The sequence below is a fragment of the Oncorhynchus kisutch genome, linkage group LG13 (assembly GCF_002021735.2).
Source record: "Oncorhynchus kisutch isolate 150728-3 linkage group LG13, Okis_V2, whole genome shotgun sequence".
NCBI lineage: Eukaryota > Metazoa > Chordata > Actinopteri > Salmoniformes > Salmonidae > Oncorhynchus > Oncorhynchus kisutch.
This window is the reverse complement of record NC_034186.2, coordinates 69,902,286-69,928,436: the sequence shown is the minus strand read 5'-3', so window position 1 is coordinate 69,928,436 and position 26,151 is coordinate 69,902,286. Positions and strand designations below refer to the sequence as shown.

General features: G+C 41.9%; 3 protein-coding genes across 12 annotated transcripts in view; 2 read left to right on the top strand and 1 right to left on the bottom strand.

Moving 5' to 3' along the window:
- Positions 1-4,128, top strand: part of LOC109901805 (intermediate conductance calcium-activated potassium channel protein 4) — a 43,225-nt gene extending 39,097 nt beyond the window's left edge. Inside the window, exon 9 of the mRNA XM_031838006.1 lies at positions 2,099-4,128. Coding sequence (XP_031693866.1) covers positions 2,099-2,102 — 4 coding nt within the window. The 3' untranslated portion in view covers positions 2,103-4,128. The remainder of the gene's footprint in view (positions 1-2,098) is intronic.
- A 145-nt stretch (positions 4,129-4,273) lies between these two features.
- Positions 4,274-14,001, bottom strand: LOC109901795 (uncharacterized). Of its 9 annotated transcripts, none has more exons than XM_020497759.2 (4): positions 13,595-14,001; positions 10,672-10,790; positions 10,280-10,330; positions 4,274-8,265 (listed from the first exon to the last, which is right to left on the bottom strand). In XM_020497759.2, exons 2-4 carry the CDS (start codon positions 10,777-10,779, stop codon positions 4,537-4,539), a joined length of 3,888 nt encoding a protein of 1,295 aa, XP_020353348.2. In that variant the 5' UTR covers positions 10,780-10,790; positions 13,595-14,001; the 3' UTR covers positions 4,274-4,536. The 9 variants fall into 9 exon arrangements, with proteins under 9 accessions (XP_020353348.2, XP_020353346.2, XP_020353347.2 ...); XM_020497757.2 differs by lacking the exon at positions 13,595-14,001 and adding an exon at positions 11,609-12,817; XM_020497758.2 differs by lacking the exon at positions 13,595-14,001 and adding an exon at positions 10,925-11,590.
- Positions 12,843-20,684, top strand: smg9 (SMG9 nonsense mediated mRNA decay factor). Of its 2 annotated transcripts, none has more exons than XM_020497771.2 (14): positions 12,843-13,341; positions 14,187-14,348; positions 14,439-14,513; positions 14,641-14,875; positions 14,974-15,071; positions 17,769-17,881; positions 18,035-18,146; positions 18,278-18,373; positions 18,588-18,673; positions 19,007-19,113; positions 19,200-19,307; positions 19,514-19,639; positions 19,760-19,904; positions 20,029-20,684. In XM_020497771.2, the coding sequence occupies exons 2-14, from the start codon at positions 14,205-14,207 to the stop codon at positions 20,105-20,107; spliced, it is 1,524 nt and encodes a 507-aa protein (XP_020353360.1). In that variant the 5' UTR covers positions 12,843-13,341; positions 14,187-14,204; the 3' UTR covers positions 20,108-20,684. The 2 variants fall into 2 exon arrangements, with proteins under 2 accessions (XP_020353360.1, XP_031693865.1); XM_031838005.1 differs by lacking the exon at positions 12,843-13,341 and adding an exon at positions 13,374-13,475.
- Positions 20,685-26,151: the final 5,467 nt, after the last annotated feature.

The following is a 26,151-nucleotide window of genomic DNA, read 5'->3' as shown; positions in this document are numbered from 1 at the left end:
TATTATTACTTGTCTAACAGAACACAGAGGGTGTTCTTTAATGGAAGCCTCTCCTACATAATCCAGGTAGAGTCAGGCATTCCCCAGGGCAGCTGTCTAGGCCCCTTACTTTTTTCAATCTTTACTAATGACCTGCCACTGGCACTGAGTAAAGCCTATGTGTCTATGTATGCTAATGACTCAACATCATACAAATCAGCTACCACAGCAAGTGAAATCACTGCAACACATAACAAAGACTTGCTGTCAGTTTTAGAATGGGTGACAAGTAATAAGCTAGTAAATATTTCAAAAACGTAAAGCATTGTATATGGGACTAACCATTCACTAAACCTGAACTTCAACTTAATATTGTAATGAATAATGTGGAAATTGAGAAAATTGAGGAGACTAAACTGCTTTGTGTAATCCTGGATTATAAACTGTCATGGTAAAAACATATTGATGCAACGATAGCTAAAATTGGGAGAGGTCTGTGCGTAATAACACTCTGCTCTGCTTTCTTGACATCGCTACCAACAAAACAAGTCCTACAGGCCCTAGTTTTGTTGCAGCTGGACTACTGCACAGTCATATGGTAAAGTGCCACAAAGAGGGACATTGGCAAATTAGTTTCCCCAGAACAGAGCAGCACGGCTGGTCCTTCAATGTACACAGACAGCTAACATCAATAGCATGCATGTCAATCTCTCCTGGCTCAAAGTAGAGGAGACATTGACTGCATCACTAGTACTAGTCTTTGTGCGAGGTATTGACATGATGAAAGCGCCAAGCAGTCTGTTCAAACGACTAGCACACAGCTCAGACACCCATGCATACCCCACAAGACATACCACTACTGGTCTTTTCACAGTCCCCATGTCCAGAACAGACACCGATAAAGCCATGACTACATGATTTGAAAAACAGATAAAACTACACCTTATGGAACAACCTGGACTGTAAAGAGATGCATACACAGACACACATACATTGTAATGTTGTTGTATTGTGATATTATACATTTTGTATTGTAGATACTGTATGTAGTGGTAGAGTAGTGGTGTAATAATGTGTTGTATGATGTAGTGTTTTATTTTTTTCGATGTAATCGCCTTAATCTTGTTTGGACCCCAAGAAGCATAATGGGGATCCTTAATAAATACAAATACAGAACTCCTATCAGCTACAGCTAACACAACCGTTACTGTATATCAGGTATAGGTAAGACAACCACAATTCAAACACAACCCTGAGATTAGACCATTTCACAGCCTAAGCAGTTTTTACAGTAGGCCTTAAAGGTGCAACACATAGGTTTTTTTAAATTGATTTTTTCCCAATGTAATTTCTGAAAATGTCCATAATATACCGTATCTGGCGCTAATTGTGGAATGATAGAGTTTCACAGTATTATTTATCCGCCAGTGTTGTGATTGGCTGTGATATTCACCTATTGATTTCTCCAGCCAGAGCGGCATTTGTTGTCAAAGCTGTTCTGACTTTGTGGCTGGCTGTTATCTAGTGGAAATCGCTCTGTCATTTCCTGGTTGCATTTTCCGTTTATGTGAGAAAACAAGCACTTAATAGTGTAAGGAATCATTGTACTAAATTGCTGTGAAATCGCTGAGAAATATATTTTCGATAACAAAAAAATTATTGTTTTTACAGCTGTTACTTTCGGTTTTGGTCCACCAACTTTAAACAGCTATAAAAAGGATTTTTTTTTTATTATTGAAAATATATTTCACAGCGTTTAGATGGTACAATGACTCTCTACACTATTCAGTGCTTGTTTTCTCACATAAACTGAAGTGTCAACTCGATAACACATCCACAAAGTCAGAACAGCTTTCACAGTGTGACAACAGATGCTGCTCCGGCAGTAGAAATCAATAGGCGAATATCCCTGCCAATCACAACACTGGTGGGTAAGTAATAGTGTGAAACACTATCATTTCACTATTAGTGACAGAAATATTATGGACATTTTCTGACATTACAATGCAAAAAAAAAGAAAAAAGTCTAGCACCTTTAACTTTCACAACCAAACTTGATATGAACATGCTTGAGAATAACCTGCACTGTAGATTCTAACTATTCTCTCTCTCTCTCCAGGTGACTCGTGGCTGTGTGGTTGGGTGAACCACACTCGCTGCAGGCCTTTCCCAAAGACTAAAGATGGATGCTACCAGCCTTCTGTAAGATGGATGCTACCAGCCTTCTGGGAATCCTCTTCCCCCCCAAAGCTGCATTTAACATTTGACCTGCGGCACCACTTGGACTACTGCCAGGACCAAGGCTGGCATCGTCTTCTGACCCAGCGGCTGAATGGACCCTACACAAAGACTCGTACTTGTAAAGACAAAAAAGAAAAAGGACTTCATTTTACTACAGCGGGGTCTGATATAGATGACTGGTGTATTTTTATCAGATGTGTTTAATGTACAAAGTATTGCGTTAACAATCTCAAGAACTCCAGTAACCTCTGGTTCTGTAGCTTGTGTCATCTCAGAGGGGGAGGGGCTCTATGGGTTCACCCACTGATGGCTCTGTAAAGTATGTCCCCTAACTCCTGCTATTAGTGTTACAAGTTACATTGGAGGCTCCTAAACATAATGACTGGTTCCTATGGAACAAGAGGTTTAAACAGCGTTTTTAAATGTGAGGGAAATGTCTTTGAATGCCACTCAGTATTGACAGCCTCCCTCAAAGCGTCTTTCAATTATACCTTTTTCCACAAGTAAAACAATGGTTATTCCACACATTTTTCCTAACAGGAAGTATAAAGCGGTGACATTCTCAGAGGCACCAGTGTATGAGACAACTGCCTTATTACTAGAGAGAGCTGCTGGTCTCTTATAAAATACACACCTCTGTTCTCTAACTGTTCTAATCCTCTCCATTTTGTTAGATTAGGAAATAAAACAATTTCTCTTCACACGGCCTCAGTCAGAGGGATAAACTGCAAGTCAGTTGCCATGACTCAACACTCCCTAAGGTACTGTGGAGTTACCAAAGTAGACTGAATTTAACAGAGACTCTTTCGCATAAAGAACTAATCTAGACTGTTAAGGCCTGACACATATTGTTGTCTTAAGGATGATTGTATGGGGAAGCAGTCAGTTTACATAGTTAAGCTGTTCTCATAAAGATCAAGAGACAAGTGTCATAGCCTAATAAAGTACGCAGGCTGATATTTATTGGGACGACTCATGTACTGGAGGCAGCTCTGCAGAGTGGTCACTATCTGGCACAGCCACAGTCATAAAATCTGATTTGAAACCTAACCACACTGCTAAACATAATGCCTAACCAAATTTTTTGTTTTCATAAATTTTTACACTATAGCAATTTTGACTTTGCAGCTGGCCCATCTAGCGGAAAACCGCTAAGTTCTGCCTCCAGGGCAAGACTCACGACAATAAACGTCAACCTGCATAAAGTACATGGAGACATTGCTCACTGTTATTCTAATTCTGATGTGACAGCTCCCCCCAGAGGATATGTACATGCATGACAATCACACACCAGTCATAGACATGAATGAATGTCAAACGACATCATATTCTTGGGTCTCTGTGGCAGCCTATGGGTAATACATCATCACAGTCTAAATACTTTTGAAATCTTTTACCAAACAATACTTGTGTGACATGGATTGTTTTGGACTAGTAACAGCCAAATTATACTTACTACACAGGTAGGATTAAAAGTGGCCAGTCTTTAAATGAGGGTGCATTTTTAGAACACAGCTGTCAATACATGTTACACTCAAGTGTGAATGGGGAATTATGGGTCAGTGGCACAGCATTGTCTTATTTGCATAATTTATGTTATTCACTTTGTGAATCCACAAATTGTACTTGTTCTCCAGCCCCAATGGTAAGGCTGGTAATCTGGGGCATTACCAAATCAAGCACCTTGTGAGGACAACTATTCCCATGGTTGTATTTAAACTGGACTTCTGCATTTTCATAAACTGGAGTTAAGATATGTCATTCTTAAAAATATATATTTTGTTTTTTTAGATTCTGCAAAAACAATGTGAAGTGAAACGTTTCTAGGTTTTCTTTTGCCCATGATAAAACCATGCATTGTAAATACATTTTCTGGTCTTCCTGACAATTAAAAGCCATTGGTGAATGGAAGTTTTAGAATGAGTATTGTTCCACCAGCTAAATCATAACCTACTTATAGGTAATATTGCCATCTCATGCAACCGAATTAATGATAATGCTTTAGTCTTCTAATGTACAAATTACCTATGACCTTTTACAAAGACAACTCAAGTCAAATATATCATTTTAATAAGATTGTATTTTTGGTAAAAACAATGTTTTAGTGGAAGTGAAAACACATTTTAAACCAATACATAAATAGATTATTTCATAAGGAATCATCTTTCAATCACAGTAAAAAAAAGTCAAACAAGTCCACAAACTGCATTGTCCTCTTCTATCCCTAAGCATAGTAAATGATAGGCTTGCCTGTCTGTGTGAGCCATGGAAAAACCACTGCTTTGAATAGGGCCCTGCTGTGGGCCCATTTCAGTGTTAAGTCCTTTGGGTGTTTTTCAGTTTGTGCCAGAGAAAAGCAGCGGGCCTACAAAACACCTGCCCACAGTGACAGGAGAAGGGCATCCGGCACGCTTTCCTCAGCTTCAAAGTTATGCTGTCACCGGGACATCGAGTCGTGTTGGAAGCTCCAACCATGTGCTGTGCGAGGCACTTTGCCCCGTCAAAGGTCTCCCCGCAGGCAGTGCATATGTAGCGGGTGGCCTGGGCGTGCTGGAGGTAGTGGCGCAGGAGGTGCAACCGCCGCAGGAACGACCTACCACAGTGGCAGCGGTACCGCCGGGAGCCCCGGTGGAGGTAGCGGTGCTTCACACTGAGCGAGGGCTGCTGCGAGACGGCGCCGCACTGGCGGCAGGTGTAGGTGCACTTGGAGCGCCAGCTCATCTTCATGCGTTTCTCCAGGGCCAGCTCCTTACTTCTATTCACAAACATACACATGATGCTTAGAGGGGCTGGGGAAAAGGCAAGGGTAAGGGGGGAAGACTGCGCTAGAGGGGGGGTATGGACAGGTGAGAGGTGGATCATGGTGATTTTCCCCGGGGCAGAGGCTGAGACAGATCTAGGGGATGGGGTGGTGGGGGATCTGATAGGGTCCATGGCTAGGGCAATGGGCCTGGGTGTCTGCTGTTGGACAGATTTTGCCTGATGGACAGTCTGTTGCAGAAGGTTAGAGAACTGCCCAAGGGGCTTTGCTGTGTTAGTATGTGTGGGCGCCGTGACCTGAGGTTTGGGAGGGTTGGTCTGTGGGGCCACTGGGATCAGCCTGGCCATTTTCGCTGGACCACCACCAGTGTTGTCAATGAGCAAGGTGGCCACCACAGGAACAGCTGGCTGGGAAGAGGAGGTGGTAGACAGCATTACTCTAGGCAGTGACACAGACTGTCCAGCAGGTGTTAGCTGGCCAACTGCACGGTGGCCCTGATCAGACACTGGGACTGGGGCCAGTCGTTTCAGCTCCTTATTTCCACTACTGCAACACATCAGGGTGGAGCTACTGGGGCTCTGCTGGCCTGAGGTGGTAGAGATAGCCATGGGTACGAAGGAGAAAGTCGTAGCGGAGGACCCACCAGCTTGGGTGACCAGCTTGTCAGCGTGAGCTAAAACAATATGGTCCACCAGACTGCCCTCAGTAAGAAAGTAAGCTTTACACATAACGCATTGGATACCCTTCTGCTTATTGCAGTACTTCATGTGATGTTCCAGACTAGTGAAGGGCCCTCTGCCGCAATGGACACAGGCACCTTTGTCAGGCATCTCTGTGACTGGGCTCTGAACTCTGGATTTGGTACTGTGATAGGAAATCATATGGTTGGCCAGGACATCACTAGGAAAGAAAAACTTGCACACAGAACATTGGATGCACTTCCTCTTAGAGCAGGTCTTCATGTGGTTGTCCAGATTAGTGAATGGCCCCTTGCCACAATGGTCACAGGTACCTTTGTCAGGGGTCTCTGATGGGATACTGTGAAAGAGAACCTTATGGTCGGCCAGGGCTGTCTCTGTAGGAAAGAAAACGTTGCAAACAAAGCATTTGAAGCCCTTCTTCCCAGAGCAGGTCCTCAAGTGGATATCCAGACTAGTGAATGGACCTCTGCCACAATAGAGACAGGTACCTTCAGGGGTCTCTGAGTCTGTGCTCTGGACTTGGTATGGGATGCTCTGGACTTGGTATGGGGTGCTATGGACATGGTATGGGGTGCTATGATAGCAAACCATATGATCAGCCAGGACCGATTCAGTAGGAAAAACAACTTTGCACACAGAGCATTTTAAGCCCTTCTGCTTAGAGCAGGTCCTCATGTGGATGTCCAGACTAGTGAATGGTCCACTGCCGCAATAAACACAGGCACCTTGGTCAGAGGTCTTTGATGTGGCACTGTGATATTGAAGATTATGGTCCACCAGGGATTTCTCAGAAGGAAATTGGACTTTGCACTCAGAGCATTGGAAGGACCGATCCCTAGAGCAGCTCCTCAAATGGAAGTCCATATCAGTGAATGGCCCTCTGCCGCAAACAGCACACGTAGTGGAAAGCTGTCCGTGAACTGAAACGTTATGGTTCTGCAGGGCCTTCCTATTATGGAAGAGTACCCTGCACTCAGTGCATGTAAGACCTTTCCAACTGCAGCCTCTCAAATGGACGTCCATATTAGTGAATGGCCCTGTTCCACAATGGATACACGTAGTGTGATCAGGGACATATGGGGGGGATGTGTTTTTTTTGGGACAGTTGTGGTTTTTGTAGATGGCCAGATCGGGGAAGACCTGACGGCAGAACTCACAGGTGTACATTTGGCCCGATATGGCTTCAGAGTGAGTCCGAACCTCATGGTCCAACATGGCCATCTCGGTAGGGAAGACGGCTTGGCATAAAGAGCATTGAAAGTCCTTCATATTGCAGGTCTTCACATGAAAGTCCATATTATGATACGGTCCTTTGGTGCAATAGATGCAATAATAAGGCTTGACCTGGGACAACTTGGTCTTGGGCTGCTTAGTCCGGGATGGCCGGGTCTTGGCGTTCCGTGCGCGCACAGGAGTGTAAGAAGACCCACTGGATTCCCCAGTGCTGCTGGACCCCGAGTCAGAATCTGATAACTCTTCTGGGTCAAATTCTGACTCCCGCTCAGACGAGGAGGGCTCACCCTCTTGGTCAATAAGCATCTCAGCATCCTCGTCCTCTTTTTCGCTCTGGATGTCATTCTTCCTATCCTCCCGTTTGCTTTTAACTTCCTCCTGCTCTTCTTCACTCAGCATGATGTCCTCCTCATCGATATCAGTTTCTCCGCTGCTCTCTGTTAACCTGTCGTTGTCTGTTCCTCCAGCACTCTCAGTGTCTTCACTATGTTCACTCCCCTCTCCATCGCTGATACCCTCATCCGACTGGAGGGGGGCGCCATCAACCTCAACCCCTCTCTCCAGTTTTACACGGATCCTCAGTGAGGGAGTCAGAATGGAGGGGCCTAGGGTCAGAGTGGAAGGGTCTGGTTTGACATCTTCCTCCTCCTCCAGCCTATGTCTGGTCTTTGTCATTCTCCCATTGCTTTCCATGCTATACGTATGATCTAGGGTCACTGCTGAAGGTAGAGTACACTGTGCATTTAAAGTCTCCTCACTGCCATTTAAGCCATCATTTGAGGTGTCCTCATGGTCAAGAGCCACCACTGAAGGTACAGTATAATGTACCTTTAAAGTTTCCTCACTGCCATTCAAGCCATCATTTGAGTTGTCCTCATGTTTGACGGCCAAGGCTGAAGGTAGAGTATACTGTCCCTTTAAAGTCTCTTCACTGCTATTCAAGTCCTTATTTGAGATGTCCTCTAGGGGTGTATTTAACAACTCGGTGAACAAGTGTATTCCAATGTGCTTGTTGAGATCCCACAAGTTGCTGAAATGCAGCTGGCAGTTACTGCAATGGAGGACTAAGTTTGGGTGTGCGTTGACTAGGTGCATAGCCAGTGATACTGTGCGACTGAAAGTCACCTGACATATGTTGCAGGACGTTGAGACCTTGGATCTGTGGCTCTCAAAGTGTTTGATCAACTCCTGGCCAGACTTGAATTGCACGCCACATTCCCAGCACTTTCCCCCCAGCTCCATGGAATGCATGCCGTAAGCAGAGATGCTGTCCCCTGACAGGTCACAGTCATCGTCACTCGAGTCCTCTGGCATGGAGAATGGACGTGGCACAGAAAACCTGGGGATCTCCTGCAATTCACAGCAAAATTACTTATTAGAGACAAAGTGAGTAAATTAATCAATCAATAGTTTACAAAGTGATGACTATTGACTGACTACAAATATATTATTGTTTGCCAATTGCTTACATATGACGCAGGGACTAGTGAATGTCAATAAATCGAGCATTGGAAACAGCATATTTAAAGCCTAACAGCCAGAGTAGTTTTTCTTAATCAATTGATTAAAAAGATAAGTTCTATATTTTGGATGTAAATGACATTTTATTGAAGTATGCAGACACTGAGATTTCACTTGTTTTTGAGAAACTTACCCCACCAGCAATACACATGATATTCTGTCATTCCGAACTTTAATCACACCTTTATCAATCAAACTTTATCTGTCACAATCGCTGAACACAACAATGTAAATAGTCCGGTTCGCCATTTGATGAATTGTTCAGCAGTCTTATCGCTTGGGGGTAGAAGCTGTTGAGGAGCCTTTTGGTTCTAGACTTGGCGCTCCGGCACCGCTTGCCGTGCGGTAGCAGTGAAAACAGTCTATAACTTGGGTGACTGGAGTCTGACAATTTTATGGGCTTTCCTCTGACACCACCGATTATATAGGTCCTGGATGGCAGGAAGCTTGGCCCCAGTGATGTACTGGGGCATACGCACTACACTCTGTAGCGCCTTACGGTCAGATGTCGAGCAGTTGCCATACCAGGCGGTGATGCACCTAGTCAAGATACTCTCGATGGTGCAGCTGTTGAACCTTTTGAAGATCTGGGGACCCATGCCAAATCTTTTCAGTCTCCTGAGGGGAAATGTTTTGTTGTTCCCTCTTCATGATTGTCTTGGTATGTTTGGACCATTATAGTTTGTTGGTGATGTGGACACCACCAAGGAACTTGAAACTCTTGACCCGCTCCACTACAGCCTCGTTGATGTTAATGGGGGCATGTTCGGCCCGGCTTTTCCTGTATGTAGTCCATGATCAGCTCCTTTGTCTTGCTCACACTGAGAGAGAGGTTGTTGTCCTGGCACCACACTGCCAGTTCTCTGACCTCCTCCCTATAGGCCGTCTCATCGTTGTCGGTGATTAGGCTTACCACTGTTTTGTCGTCTGCAAACGTAATGATGGTGTTGGAGTTGTGTTTGGCCACGCAGTCGTGGGTAAACAGGGAGTACAGGAGGGGACTAAGTACACACCCCGGAGGGGCCCCTGTGTTGAGGATCAGCGTGGAAGATGTGTTGTTGCCTACCCTCACCACCTGGGGGCGGCCCGTCAGGAAGTCGTTTAGGAAGGAAGGTGTTTAGTCCCAGGGTCCTTAGCTTAGTGATGAGCTTCGTGGGCACTATGGTGTTGAACGCCGAGCTGTAGTCAATGAACAGCATTCTCACATAGGTGTTCCTTTTGTCCAGGTGAGAAAGGGCAGTGTGGAGTGCGATTGAGATTGTGTCATCTGTGGATCTGTTGGGGCACTATGCAAATCAAATTGTAGTGGGTATAGGGTATCCGGGAGGATAATGTTGATGTGAGCTATGACCAGCCTTTAAAAGCACTTCATGGCTACCAACGTTTCGTGCGACTCGAGCAGTTTCCCCTATCCATCTGTACCACTTCTCCATGTAGCCTGCACATACACACATGGAAAAGTATCATGGGTTACACGGAGAAGTATCACTGGAGTCACACAAAATGGAATATAACGGTGCGGATAAAGTTTGGATCACACAATTTCATGTGTACAATATCTAAAGACCTGCATCACTATACTGAGAGAGTTGCTGTTTCTAAAAATATGTACTTGAGTGTTTTTGGAGCCTTTGTTCACGTTTTATAATGCCCTTGTAACTGCTAAACGAGTATGAGGAAGTATATCGCTGTTGGGGTACACTTCCCAAAAACAAGTGAAATCGCAAAAAGAAATGTCTGGGTACTTCAATAACATGCCATTTACATCCAAAATACAGATTTATTTCAAAAGAGTGAACGTCTCCTTTAATAGTCTACATAAAGAAAAACATATCAAAAGTACCAAGTGTACAGGAGAAGAAATAAAGTTGGGATTTTCAGAGTGTTCCCTGTCCTGTAGAGGAGAAAGGAGAAAGAAAAAATAACAAGGCAGCTGATGGAGAAGGCATTGAGAGAGGAAAGAGAGAAGTATAGATAGGGATACATTCAAGAGGGATACAGAGCCAATTCCATTTCCCTGCCAGACTGAATTGACTGAAAGGGAATTTGGTTTAAAAATGTAAATAATGAAAAATTCATCCAACTAATCAGTATCTAAATTGACACCTATCAAAATGATATGTACTCTCCCGCTGTACATAATTTGGGATGGATGACATACCACTGTGAACACTGATAGGATATCATTGATAACTGTAGTCTCTGGCCTGTATCAACTCTGTTTAAACAACTCACCGGTGGACTCTGCTTGTGGGCTTTGTTCATATCCTCCAGTAGCTCCACCTCTGCCCCCAAGGTCTCCTGAATCACTATGTCTTCTGGAGCCATCTCCATAGCAACCATATACTGGCTCCCTACATTTTGAGTGACACAAAGTAAGCAAAGAGAAATCCACACACAGACTGACACACACAGATGATATAGTGACATGGATTAAGTCAGAATAACTTGCTACTACTGTATCACAGATAGAAGAAGGGTTAGTTACCAGTATCTTCGGTATTACTGTGATAGTTCAACTCTCAAAGGCAAAATATTAGTACTAATGTCAGTTTCTGCAAAACGTTGCTAATATTGACCAAGCGGGTTGCTAACTTCCATTATATTGTACAGCTAACCACTAACGTTACTAGCTACTTGGAACTGTCGCCTATTCCTGATCTGATGGTACTAACGTTACCGTTAGCTGGGCAACGCAGATTGCTACTTCACAAGTTATCATCAAATGTTTTTATTCAGACAACCCAGGGTGTCATCACTAGTCCAAACAATTGCAAATTGGACAAATGCAGGTAAGTCCCACCCGTTTCGTTTGCTTCCGTTTACGAAACGTTTTGCAACAGAATAGGGTCAAGAATACACCCATAACAAGACATGAGACAACAAGTTATTGCAATTATGTACTCTAAACTACACAGGTGTGTAGCTACATCGCTCACTAACGTACAAGCTAATTCTCAAATGTGAGGATGACGTAACAATTTTTCTCCAAAGCAATGACGCGCTCAACGTTGTTATTATCAATAGAGAACGCGTTCCCCCATTCGATAATGTCGTTGGTTTGGTGCACGTGCGAAATTGACAATGATTCATTCATTTTTTGACTTAAATTACCTAGCTAACACCTACTACGAATTGTACATAACTGTAGCAACATTTCGAAAAACATTACCTTTTATTAAGTCATTTTTAAAACGTTAATGATCCCTGCTTTGGCTTCCATCATTTATTCTCTATTTCCTGTTTTAACAGGAATGGGTGGAGTCAGTGTGAAGCCTACAGCTCCCAGTATGCACCAGTGGCCATCTTTCTAAACGCTATACTACAACTCCCAGTATTCATATTTTATTTAAACGAATTCCACACATTTACAAAAAAACTAACAAATAAACAAGCACATTCATAATTAGGCTACACATACTTCTATTGCAAGTTGAAAGACTGCTGTAGAAACTACACACTGTACCTTTGTTTCCCATAATGTAACCTCTGTCCATAAGGGCATACAATAATTGAGGATTTAAATGTGATGCCATTTCAACTTATTATATTATTAGGACTATTTTATTAGCTAAGTGAGGAATTTAAATGAGTAACAATAGGACGATATTGTTGTTAAGTAGCTAAATTACTATTTTTAGGTTATGTGTAGGACACTTATCTTCTCTACAACCTAATGGCACAATCTAATGACAATAACATAGTAATAAAACCTTCCTGCACTAGATCATGATATCATACCATATAGGCCTACAAAAATGCACGTGGTTCTATTTGATTATTATTTCTTCAGTTTTGCATCACTAGCTAGGTTTCCATCCAATTGGTGACAGATTATCATGTGAATATTCCAAAATCCGCATAAAAACAATGTGCACATTTTCCCACCAAATTGATTTGTTGCAGATAAAATACTGCACGTAAAAATACAATTTGCTGTTAAATTCCAATTTTCTGAATAAAAAATACAAGTTAAATGGGTTCCCATCTCATTTTCAACTCTACAGATGCACTACCATGCACTTCACCACTCTGTGAAATTCATCAAATTAATGTAATCTGTAGCCTAATAAACTACATGCTTTCCTGACGAGTCGGAGGAATACTGTTTTGATATTTTTAGTCTTACCAGGGTGTAAGACCAAATATTTATATTTAAATAAGACTAAATATTGTATATGTAAATAAGACTAAATATTGTATATTAACCCTCTACAACAAAATAACATGTTTTCATGGCACTGGCTCATTACACATGCATGTATGGTTTGAAATCTGTGCACTGAAGCCTATTCACATGATTTATTCTAGGTTCATTTAGAGGACATTTCAAAATCCATCTGAAATTATTGTGACACCCTGTTTCTCCTGCATGCCATGTCTGTTATATATATATATATATATATGAGAGAGAGAGAGAGAGAGAGAGAGGAGAGAATGATAAGCTAAAAGTATGCCTGAACTACATGAACGGTGCTACATTTTACACTGCATTTACAAAATGTTGGAACTTCAATCAGTGTACAAAACATGGAATTATGGGGTGTATTCATTACGTCTTGCAACGGAAAGCGTTTACCGTTTGAAAACCAAAGGGAAGAAAACAGAGCAAACGAAACGGGGCGGGACCTAGCACCTACCTTTTTGAATATATCAAATAAAAACTATCGTATTCGTTGCAAAACGTTTTCCATTTTACAACAGAATTGGCGTAATGAATAAGACCCCTGGCGTCCAGCAAAACCACGTTGAACTGCCCGGAACCTATGCAGCTGGCTTCGTTTCCCAACGAAAGAATTTGAGAGCTGTACTTCAGCGGTACCATCTGATTTTGTTTCCGTTTTGTGGATTCTATCTGGAAAGCAATTAGCTATTCCTTCTTGAAAACCAAATTAATCGCACAATGTAAGTGTTAACGAAATAGCTATATGTATTGTAAAATGAAAGACGAGTGAAAGTGTTTTAAATATATGCGTCGTTGGCCTGGAAAGACTAGTGGCGTTCATTCAATCATTGCAATTTCCCCGGCTAAAGCTATGGTAATTTCTATGGTTTGTTCATGTAGTGTGTATATATATATATTTTATTTAAAATGTTCCCGTCCACTTTACCTGGACAGCGAGTTGATCTAGCTAATAATAAACATTCACCACTTAACGTTAACAAGAGGAGGAGGTTTCGCATAGTCGTGGTCGCCAGCAACACAAGAGCAGTTAAGTGTCCGGCTCCTGGTTCTCGGTTTCTCGAACATCAACTCCAAGACGAGCATTTGCCCTTTTATATTCAGGTAGTTGCGGGATGATAGTCCTTCCATTGAAAATGTCTAGGAACAGCCCCCGGCTTCAGACCCTTGCGGTCTGACGTAGGAAGATAGTGGCTAGGGTTGAAATGAAAGCTGCAAATATACCGTATGTTCTTCCTCGATGTATCTTAATTTCCTGCCCACACTACTACATCAGTTCATCATTTCTCGGGGAAATATGTCTGTTTATGTTTGGAATTTGAGCACTGCGGGACACTACAAAAACGTATGTTTCGCGATTCCGCCATTGGCATTTCTGTTGCCGGAAGTGCGCCTACCCACCTGCAGCTACTTCCGCTTTTAAGAACCCTGAAGTGTGAAAAGAGCCACTCCTCAGATCCATTCCACCCAAATATGTTACTGTAGCTAGCCACTGCATTTCAGTAGATCAGAATGCATTACATTTTAACTGATGTTGTAGCTATCTGTTCCTGTGTTATTTTGACAGTTGACCACAGTGTGCAACATGTCAGAATCTGGCCACAGTCAACCTGGCATGTACGGACAGGGAAGGAGGAGAAGGCGACGCCGAGACAGGGATGTGGGTCCCCCGGGGCAAAACCTCTCTGGTCCCAGTCGAGATCGGGAATATGTCCCCAGAGAACGCAGGGTAAGGACAAGAGTGCAAGGCTTTCCTATGTGAGAAAATTATCTATATGGGCTACCTTAGTTTATTGTACTTCTCATCTGGTCTTTGAAGGATGGCAGTGAGGAGCCTCCAGGACCACTCCTTCAGAAGACCCCCATCATCCTGGCAAAACCCCCTGGAGAACGGGTAAGAAGAGATGCTCTTACTGAAGGTTGTTGTCTGTTAGCTGACTAAAGGTTTTAATGAATTCAGATGCATGGTTCTTGGCAGTAAATACAACAAGTACAATGCATTGGCTCTTGTTTTGTTTCAGTCCAAGCCTTCCCAGAGTGTACCCACCAGTGGAGGCCAGGCCCTGGAGAAGCCCATCATGCTCATCAAGTCCAGGGAGGACGGGGGGAAACCAGGGACCCCTCCTGAGGTGGCTTCTCCGGCCTCTGGCTCTGGGGCCTCAAAGCTAGAGAGGGAGGGCCAGCGCCCTACCCAACCTGTCTACCAGATCCAAAACAGAGGCATGGGAGCAGCTGCTTCCAGCGGTGCTGTCGACCGTGAGTCAATACTGGTCATCAGCATTACCCTAGCCATCATAAGTGTTTATTTACTGTAGCAGTGAATACAATCTCTAACACATGCACATTACTTACAGCTGTGATTGGCCAGACCAAGCTCGTCCCCCCTGAGAAGATGAAGCACAGCATCAAGCTGGTGGACGATCAGATGAACTGGTGTGACAGCGCCATGGAGGTAAAGCTCTTCTGATTATTGTTGTCATGCCATACACATGTGTAACAGATCTGTAGCCAGGCAACATGTTCCATGTTGTGTATCAGATTTATTGTCCTGCATTACAGTATCTAAGGGACCAGATCAGTGTTTCTGCTGCAGTCATTTAGCTGTGGCACTTTGAAGGTGCTAGGACAGTCCACATGAACTTTTCCTTTGCAAAATAAATGAATAGAAAAACCAGACAACACCATTAGAGGTCGACCGATTAATCGGAATGGCCGATTTCAAGTTTTCATAACAATCGGTAATCAACATTTTTTGGACACCGATTATGGCCGATTACATTGCAATCCACGAGGAGACTGCATGTCAGGCTGACTACCTGTTACGCGAGTGCAGTAAGGAGCCAAGGTAAGTTGCTAGCTAGCATTAAACTTAACTTATAAAAAAATAATCAATCTTAACATAATCACTAGTTAACTACATGGTTGATGATATTACTAGTTTATCTTCCTTGTCCTGCGTTGCGTATAATCGATGCGGTGCCTGTTAATTTACTACTTTGCCAAATGGGTGACGATTTAACAAGCCATTTGGGAAAAGGCACTGTTGCACCAAGGTGTACCTAACCATAAACATCAATGCCTTTCTTTAAAATCAATACACAAGTATATATTTTTAAACGTGCATAAGAATATTTATATTCTTTTAACTAAGGAAGTTGTGTCACTTATCTTGCGTTCTGTGTAAGCAGAGTCAGGGTATATGCAGCAGTTTGGGCCGCCTGGCTCGTTGCGAACTCTGTGAAGACCATTTCTTCCTAACAATTAATTTTCCAGAATTGTACATAATTATGACATGACATTGAAGGTTGTGCAATGTAACAGCAATATTTAGACTTAGGGATGCCACCCATTAGATAAAATACTGAACGGTTCCGTATTTCACTGAAAGAATAAATGTTTTGTTTTTTGGAAATGATCGTTTCTGGATTTGATCATATTAATTGCGTTGAAAAATCATAATCGGTCGACCTCAAAACCCCATAGTATAACAGTTTACCTAATCGGTTTGTTGTTGTGCCTTCTATGTGAGAGAAATATTCCTCTCAAGGCAGATGTAAGTTGCGAGTGCCATAAGGAGGTAAACATCCATTCTGACAAGCATTCAATGCACATCAATTCATAATGCACAGTTTGTTTTGGGACAAATTTATGAATATGATGCTAACTATCTTAGGGATCAAATCCCATTAACGGGATCGATTTGACAACATCCTGTGAAATGGCAGAGCGCCAAATTCAAATTAAATTATTAGAAATATTTAACTTTCATGAAATCACACATGCAATACACCAAATTATAGCTACACTTGTTAATCCAGCCAACATGTCAGATTTCAAAAGGGCTTTACGGCGAAGGAAACCATGCGATTATCTGAGGATAGCACCCCACCAAACAAACACAGACAATCATAATTCAACCCGCCAGGCGCTCAGAAATAAACCAACTCAGAAATAAAGATATAATTCATGCCTTACCTTTGACGAGCTTCTTCTGTTGGCACTCCAATATGTCCCATAAACATCACAAATGCTCCTTTTGTTAGATTAATTCCGTCGTTATATATCCAAAATGTCAATTTATTTGGCGCATTTGATCCAGAAAAACACCGGTTCCAAGTCGCGCAAAATGACTACAAAATTAGCTGTAATTACCTGTAATCTTTGTCCAAACATTTCAAAACAACTTTCCTAATACAACTTTAGGTATTTTCTTACGTAAATAATCAATACAATTTAAGACGGGATAAACTGTGTTCAATACCGGACAAAAACAAAGTGTACATTAACAAACAGTTCACTTCATTTGACCCTCATTCTGAACTGCCTTACTTCTTCATTACACAAAGGAAAAACATCAACCAATTTCTAAAGACTGTTGACATCCAGTGGAAGCGATAGGAACTGCAAGCAAGTTCCTTAGAAATCCAGATCACCATAGAAAAACCATTGAAAAGAGTGACCTCAAAACAAAACAAAATCCTGGATGGTTTGTCCTTGGGGTTTCGCCTGCCAAATAAGTTCTGTTATACTCTCAGACATCATTAAATCAGTTTTAGAAACTTCAGAGTTTTCTATCCAAATCTACTAATAATATGCATATCCTAGCTTCTGGGCCTGAGTATAGGTAGTTTACTTTGGGCACGCTTTTCATCCGGACGTGAAAATAACACCCCCTAGTCTAAAGAAGTTTTAATTAAAAGATCCCATTTGGGATCTAGCTAATGATTAGCTCAATAGGGTAAATGCAGGTCGTGACACCATGCTTCAGCCAATTTATTTCTAGACACTATGCCTTTTTTTGGTTGGGCTACAGGTGATAATGCTTATCGCTAATACCATACCTGATAATGTTGACCATGCATGGTCCAATATATTAAAATCATTTTACCAATATATTATTGGGCTCACTTCTGAAGGTGGAAATGATCATTTAGATGGTGTCAGCATAATGTTATTTTCATTCATTTTGGAGAAGAATGGACTTTAAAAAAAATCACATGTGCTTCTCAGTCCTTCAACATAAACATTTTCCGGGGAGATCCGCACCCACCTCTTAACCCCCTCCACTGCAACCTTTTTCCCCACTGCTACACATTTTTCCAGAGGAACACTGAGCCAGACAGACATGTTGTGTTGTCCTGTGTTACAGTACCTAAGGGACCAGACAGACATGTTGGTAGTGGGAGTCATTGGCCTGCAGGGAACAGGGAAATCCACCATCATGTCTCTCCTGTCTGCCAACGCACCTGAAGAAGACCAAAGGTATTGTTCTATTGGCACCTCCTTACATGGAGCTCTTTCCATCTATAAAGACAGGGAATATTGTGTTGTATATTGTTATAGTCTAAATTAATGTAATTCAATTTGAAAGTAAACGGTAACAGATGGTTGTATTGTATCTGTGTGTTTGTGTAGGGGCTATGTGTTCAGGGCTCAGACTCAGGAGATCAAAGAGAGAGGAGGGAACCAGAGCACTGGTATTGACTTCTACATTACCCAGGAAAGAGTCATCTTCTTGGACACACAGGTCAGATTAAAGCATCAGCGGTTAAGGCAATTTGCTGTATCTCTAATTTGGTATTTATTCATGTACCATTCTTCTTGCTCCAACATTATTTTCTATACCAATGTGTTCCTCTTCCCTGTGTGTTTCTCCAGCCCATTCTCAGCCCCTCCATTTTGGATCACCTCATCAACAATGACCGCAAGCTGCCTCCAGAGTACAACCTCCCTCACACCTATGTGGAGATGCAGGTCAGTGAGGAGCCAGCAGGGGGCACTGGGCAACAGAGGCTCTAAAGGAGAGCTACTTCCTGTCTAATCTGATCCAGTTTTAGGATTGAGTCTTAAAACATCTGTCTGTTTGCATAACGTGTTCCCATACTGTATGTTGAAGTCGGCTTGTAAGTTTTACTGTTCTCTTAAGGTGTTATAACTAACTCTTTCACCTCTGCTCTTTTTGAATCAGTCTCTTCAGATCACTGCCTTCCTGTTCACAGTGTGCCACGTGGTCATTGTGATTCAAGACTGGTTCACTGACATCAACCTCTACAGGTAACCACCCCACCTGTCTGGAAAAAAAGAGTCCATTAGCACTGATTCACTAATGCTTATCATGGGATTTTCAAATCAGGGCGGGTAGGATCATTATTGGAGGGTGGTGTTCCTTGTTCCGTGTCTGAGTGTATTTTGGCTGTAGCATTACCTTTTCCACTCATCACCATGGAAATATTTTTGGGAAATGTTTTACAACCTCTCGTCCATTCCACTGTCACACCATTGGGAATGTTCTGATATCATATTCATGTTGTTTGTTGTGCTGTGTGAATATTCTGACCAGGTTGTACGAAGTGTCTCTGTGGTGATGATGATATTGTCTCTGACCAGGTTCCTCCAGACAGCAGAGATGTTGAAGCCCTCCACCCCCTCAGCCAGCCACGACAGCACTGGTTCTTCTGGCAACGAAGAGGGATCAGAGTACTACCCTCACATAGGTGACAGACGCAGAAACAGACGCACACACACTCTAGTTCCGGCTCAGTGTACTGAACGCTCAATAATGTGTTGTTCTGTTGTCTAGTGTTCCTGCAGAACAAATCTAGTCGTGATGAGTTCTGTCCCAGAAACCTGAAGAAGATGCACATGGCAGTGGACAAGCTGATGGCCCACTCCCATCTGAAATATAAAGGTTAGACTAGAGAGGATGTACCAACAGGCTTATCACAACATTCACATATTTAAACACTATACTATTGTGTTGTTTCTATATTAGGATTCCTGCACGTGCATCTTTTTGAAGGGTGAGAAGTGCAAAGCAGTGACAAATGTCATTAAAAAGCCCCATGAAGTGTGCAGACATGGGTTTAGTTAGCATGTATTGATTTCTGTATGCAGGCACTTTGTCCATGCTGGACTGTAATATTTTCCCTGGCCTGGACCGCGACTACCTGGAAACAGAGGTCAATATGTTCCTGCTGCCCCTCATGGAGAATGAGGGGGAGGACGCTCTAACCAAAGCAGGTCAGAGCAAATACCATGTCTTAGTTTTCACACACTTCTGTCTACATTTGTGGATGTTCTCCTCTCTCATTCCTTTGTGATACTGATTCCCCATGTCTGTGTCTTGGTGTTTTGTTCTAGGGTCTGGGTCTGCCCCTCTCTTCTCTCTCCTCCCGGGCTACAGAGGACACCCCACCTTCTCCTCTCAGGTCTCCAAGCTCCGCAGCCAAATCCTGGCCATGTCCCGTTGTCAGCTGTCACACACCATCCTCACAGAGAAGAACTGGTAAGGGAAGCACAGAGGGACACAAGTGCTGGCGTGTCTGTCACTCACTGTATACATTTTGTGATTGGCTGGAAATTAGGCAAAACTGTACTCAAAAATATGTTTTACTGTTATGTTGTGACAGGTTTCACTATGCAGCTCGCATCTGGGACGGGGTGAAGAAGTCCTCAGCCCTGTCTGAATACAGCCGTCTACAGGCCTAGCAACAATGTCAACCTGTTGTTATGAATATACTGGAGGAAATGGATGTCCCTGTCCTACATCAGGACCAGAAGAGACAGAGAGAGGGGTGGGTCTGGAGATGGACAGTGCCAGTACTATTGGGCTCACAGGTTCAGTCAGTGGTGATATGAGGTGCTTGATGTTGAGGAGAGGTCCATCTCATCTCATGGAGCTACAGATAGTTCAACTTTGGTGTCTTTGTAACAGAGGGAGAAAAAGGGACAGCTGATCAGATTCAGGTGTCAATGTGACAGTAAATAACCCTGCTAAGTGTTAGATTCAGATGGTACAGAAAATTACTGACTTTGAAAGATACATTCTGACTAACATGATGCAAATGGTGAAAGTAATATTTACTTGAAGCATACAGCGGCGCTTCATTTTTATTTCAAAATGTGTGATTGTCTAAAGTATTTGTTACCGGTTCACCTGAAATGTTTTGATTTGTTTATTATGTAAAGATGGAGCTGAGATTCAGGACTAGACACTTCTGCAACTTGACAAGAATTTATAAAAAATATGATGTAATCATTAACATTAAACCGATATACTCTGTTATTTCTCCATTCTTCTGATGTAATAACATAAGAATATTGTAAGAACATTCTGAGAGAGTATAAAATCCTTTGTAAACCACCTCCTTTATATTTCAGGCAAGTAATATTAAGTATTAACTAGGATTCGTTTCAAATCCAGAAGCAAAAAAAACATTTGGGGATTATGCAATCATCTGACTGTCATGGTGGTGATAGAATCCTTTAAAAAAAGAATAGATTTCATGCTGTAGGTTATAGAGATTAAATTGGTATGGATATGCAAAAGGAATTTCTGGGCAATATACATTTTCCTTATATAATAAATGGCACTTATGAAAAAACATCCCTCGATCTTGATAAACACAATCAAAACGGTCTCTGACATTCTCACTCGTCGGCCTTCAGAGCCTTCAGTAAATTTTGTGCATCTTCAGACAGATCTTCAGCATGTAGTAGGTGGTGCCATAAGACATACCTCATGGAGCCCAAGACTGGAATGGTACTCAAGAAGTACTCATCCACCATCGATGTTGACCCGGATGCCTTGATCAGAATCTTGATGCGTATAGTCTTATCTCCTTGTTCAGAGGGGACTTCAGGACTGCTTTCAGCTCCTCCACTGGCACACATGCTCATCAGCAAGGCTCTGCAGAGACTCATTATTAAGACCAAAAGCCTGATGGTACATTCTGATCTCCCTTACCAAGATGGTTATATCTACACTAAAGGAGAGACCTGAAATTGGTACTGTATTGCTGCAACAGCCAGATACAAGAGCTGATCTCCATATGTTGGCTTGGAGAGCCTCTTTCTTCCTCTGGTTGATTTTCATGTTGGGAATGGAAGTTCCTTCTCCATCGTCTCCCCCAGCTTGGGGAAATCATAGCGAGGTACTGTAAATGGAGATGAGTAACACCTGAGGAGACTCCACACCATGATACTCAAACAAATAAAATCAATACATGTACAACCACAACAGTAACTATGTTTCCATTAACTTGTCCAGTGATTTATTTTTTGGGGTCGACATTTAGAAAGTTCGCATAGAAAATAGATGTGACAGTTGTCTGCTAGGGTGAGTTTCCATTGAACTATCTTTTTGATGAAAACAGCTGGACATAATGACATCACCCCTAAAAATATATTTTTCTTTGTCTTTAAAGAGCTACTTTTTAACATGAGGCTTTATTCTATAACAGCACCACACCAGTGTCTACATACACTGTAGGGAACATCTGCTCTTTCCCCGACAGACTGACCAGGTGAATCTAGCTAGGTGAAAGCTATTATCCCTTATTGATGTCACTTGTTAAATTAACTTCAATCGGCCGTACGCACTTCTCAGTAGTTAGTATTCAGACTTACTTTATGCATAATGAGCTTTGCGGGTGTGGTTCCCTTGTGTGTACTTTATGCATAATGAGCTTTGCAGGTGTGGTTCCCTTGTGTGTACTTGTGTGCAGCAGCACCCCTACTTACTGTGGCTATGGACATAAGACCCCAATCATTTCAGTGGTTCTTTTTAACCTTAATAACAGTATTGTTAACATCTATCTCAAGGCCGTCAGATTGTTAAACAGCCATCACTAACACAGAGAGGCTGCTGCCTACATACAGACTTTAAATCATTGGCTACTTTAATAAATGGAACACTAGTCACTTTAATAATGCCACTTTACTAATGTTTTCATATCTTGCATTACTCATCTCATATGTATATACTGTATTTTATACCATCTATTGCATCTTGCCTATGCTGCTCGGTCACAAGCATTTCGCTACACTCACATTAACATCTGCTAATCGTGTATGTGACCGATTAACATTTAATTTGATTTATTGTTTAGTCAATATTTTTTACTTTAATTTCTATTCAAAAACAAGATCCCTAGTCTATCTGCTTTTTTGGTAAATGTAAATATGCTGTAATAATGACAGGGTAGTATTAAATGTGGGTTAATAAACTTGGAATGATTATGAAGAGTTGAAAAGGTGAAGTTAGCACTGTCAGGGTAATAGGCTTTGAAAAAGCTTTTAATTCTCACGCAACCACAGAGCAGCCAATTTCCCTAAGGTGTCTATTACACGAGGAAAAAACTGTAAAACGCCCTCAGGCATCGGCGGTGAGTTCCTCCGACTGGGATCCAGATTGGTTTCCCGGATTCAAACAATAACAAATAGGAGCAGCACAGACAAAGCCCGGTATTTGTTGTGAGAAGTTGTGAAACAGGCTCATGACACAAAACATAACTGAGAGAAACAGAATCTTAATAACATGTGGGTTATAGACCACACAATGGAAAAAAAGGAAAGTGGGTAGGGTTTATCAATTCAAAAAGTAGGGCAAATCACATGAGGTTTGAGGTTGACTGAAAATGTAACTGAAGGAATATAAACTTAACAACTCATTTGCAGAGTAAATGAAAGTAAAAACAGGAGTGTGACAAACTAATATCACCAACCAAATCAAATGTAAATCATTTGTAAATATTTGACATATTAGCTTCAGTTCAAGGGCAAAGTGTTGTTTGTGTTATTTGGCTTCCTGACCCATTTCTCTGTCACCTCATCACTCATTAGGATGGAAGGCTGTGCAATGACATTGTTGCAATCATAGGAAAAACATTGTATCAGTCTGTTCAATTCTGTTCTATTGGACAAATTAAATGTACATTTCAGTCATTTAGCTGACACTCTTATCCAGAGTGACTTACATGAACAACTAGGGTTAAGTGTTTAAATTCACTTCACTTTTTTGTCCAGACAAATAACATTATTGTTGTTTGATTACATGGGCCGTCAGATTTCCTGAGTCCTCATACCATCTCTGGGAGAAATATTATTAGAATATTCTAAACCTCAATGATCCTTGTTGGATCAAGAACAAAAGGGAAAACACATTTTTTTGTGAAACTGCAGAAATCTTCCCCCATTAGAGAAGACAGGTTTGTGTCAGAACAGATATATTTGAGACAAGTTCAATACTTTTAGCTATAAGTCTTAGGAACATGGAGACCACACTTTTAGTGTAAGTTATTGAAAAGTATAAAGGGCACTTACAAGACCAGCACCTGTTAGTCAGCAGGGATTGGATCATGTGTCATGTACCAATACAAGAAGTCAGTGTGAGCGATAGGCAGACCCTGTTGCAAACAATAAATTATATGAATAGAGAAAGAACAACCTTAACGTTTGGGAGGAGCATCTTGTACCAGGTGCAGGTCAAATTGAAGCACTTGGGAGCAGAATATGACATGTGCAGACTTTCTTATTATAAAGATAAACGAACATCGCACGTTGATACTTCTGAAACAGGGCTTGGTTTAGGCTAGCTGAAGTGGAGGGAGAGGATTGAGATTGTCAGGTGCATCTTCTCATGGAATAGCTCCCAATCAGAAAATGGAACAACACATTCCTGACGTGCCCTAACAGGTAGTTGATAATAACAACATTGGATTGGATTTATATAGCACCTTTCCACCAGGTGCTTGAAGCATTTTGGTCCTCTGATGGTAGAGCATGGTGCTTGCAACGCCAGGATAATGGGTTTGATTAAATAAATATTTGACATTTATGTATGCATGCATGACTGTTAGTCGCTTTGAATAAAAGCGTCTGCTAAATGACATATTATATACACTGAGTATACAAAACATTAGGAACACCTGCTCTTTCCGTGAAAGCTATGGTGAAAGATATGATCCCTTATTGATGTCACTTGTTAAATACACTTCAATCAGTGTAGATGAAGTGGAGGAGACCGGTTAAAGAAGGATTTTTGGGATCGGTGAGTCCCCTGCGGGACTGTTGCGCTAACATAGGCTAATGTGATCAGCATGAGGTTGTAAGTAACAAGAACATTTCCCAGGACATAGAAATATCAGATACTGGCAGAAAGCTTAAATTCTTGTTAATCTAAACGCACTGTCCAATTTACAGTAGCTATTACAGTGAAATAATACCATGCTATTCTTTTAGGTGAGTGCACAGCTATGAAGTTGAAAATGTATTAATAAACCAATTAGGCACATTTGGGCAGTCTTGATACAACATTTTGAACAGAAATTCAATGGTTCACTGGATCAGTCTTAAACTGCACATACACTGCTGCCATCTAATGGCCAAAATCTAAATTGCTCCTGGGCTGGAAGAACACATTATGGCCTTTCTGTTTCCTTTCAAATGGTATCAAGAATATGCATATCCTTGCTTCAGGTCCTGAGCTACAGACAGTTAGATTTGTCATTTTAGATGAAAATAGAAAAAAAGGGGCGGATCCTTAAGAGGTTTAAAGCCTTGAGACAATTGAGACATGGATTATTTATATGTGCCATTCAAAGGTTGAATGGGCAAAACAAAAGATTTAAGTGCCTTTTGAACGGGGTATGATATTAGGTGCAAGTGTGTGAAGAACTGCAATCCTGCTGGGTTTTTCACACTCAACAGTTTCCTGTGTGTATCAAGAATGGTCCACCACCCAAAGGACATCCAGCCAACTTGACACAATTGTGGGACGCACTGGAGTCAACATGGGCCAGCCTTCCTGTGGAACGCTTTTGACACCATGTAGACTCCATTCCCTGACAAATTGAGGCAGTTCTGACGGAAAAAGGGGGCACAACTGAATATTAGGAAGGTGTTCTTAATGTTTTGTACAATATTAGGAATGTGTTTTTAATGTTTTGTACAATATTAGGAAGGTGATCTAAATGTTTTGTACACTCAGTGTATATTGCATTGTATGACAGGGGGATGTGGAGCTCATCACACATCAGCTACTACAGTGGAGAGATGACTATTTTGCGTCTAACAAACCTGAGTCAGATGCAGATGTTAAAGGCCCAGTGCAGTCGAAGCATGATTTATTTTTCCTGTGTCTTAAATATATTTCCACACAGTGAGGTTGAAACAATGTTTTTTTTTTGTGTAAGAGCTGTTTGAAAAGATCCCACCTGCTTTGGTGGGATTGAGTTTTGGCTTGCCTGGTGACATCACCAGGTGGTAACTTTGTTAATAGACCAATAAGAAAGAAATTGATCTTTGTTAAGAGTCATAGTTACTCTCGCCGAAGCATGTTCACCCCGATATTTACATGCTTTGCATGAGGAGCACGAGGGTATTACATGAGCTCCGCAGTTTGGATAAGAAGCTATTTTCTACTCTGGACGGTTCTGACTTAGAATTTGTGGACAACTATAAATACCTAGGTGTCTAATTAGACTGTAAACTCTCCTTCCAGACTCATATTAAGCATCTCCATTCCTAAATAAAATCTAGAATCAGCTTCCTATTTCGCAACAAAGCCTCCTTTACTCATGCTGCCAAACATACCCTCGTAAAACTGACTATCCTGCCGATCCTTGACTTCGGCGATGTCATTTACAAAATAGCCTCCAACACTCTACTCAGCAAATTGGATGCAGTCTATCACAGTGCCATCCGTTTTGTCACCAAAGCCCCATATACTACCCACCATTGCGACCTGTATG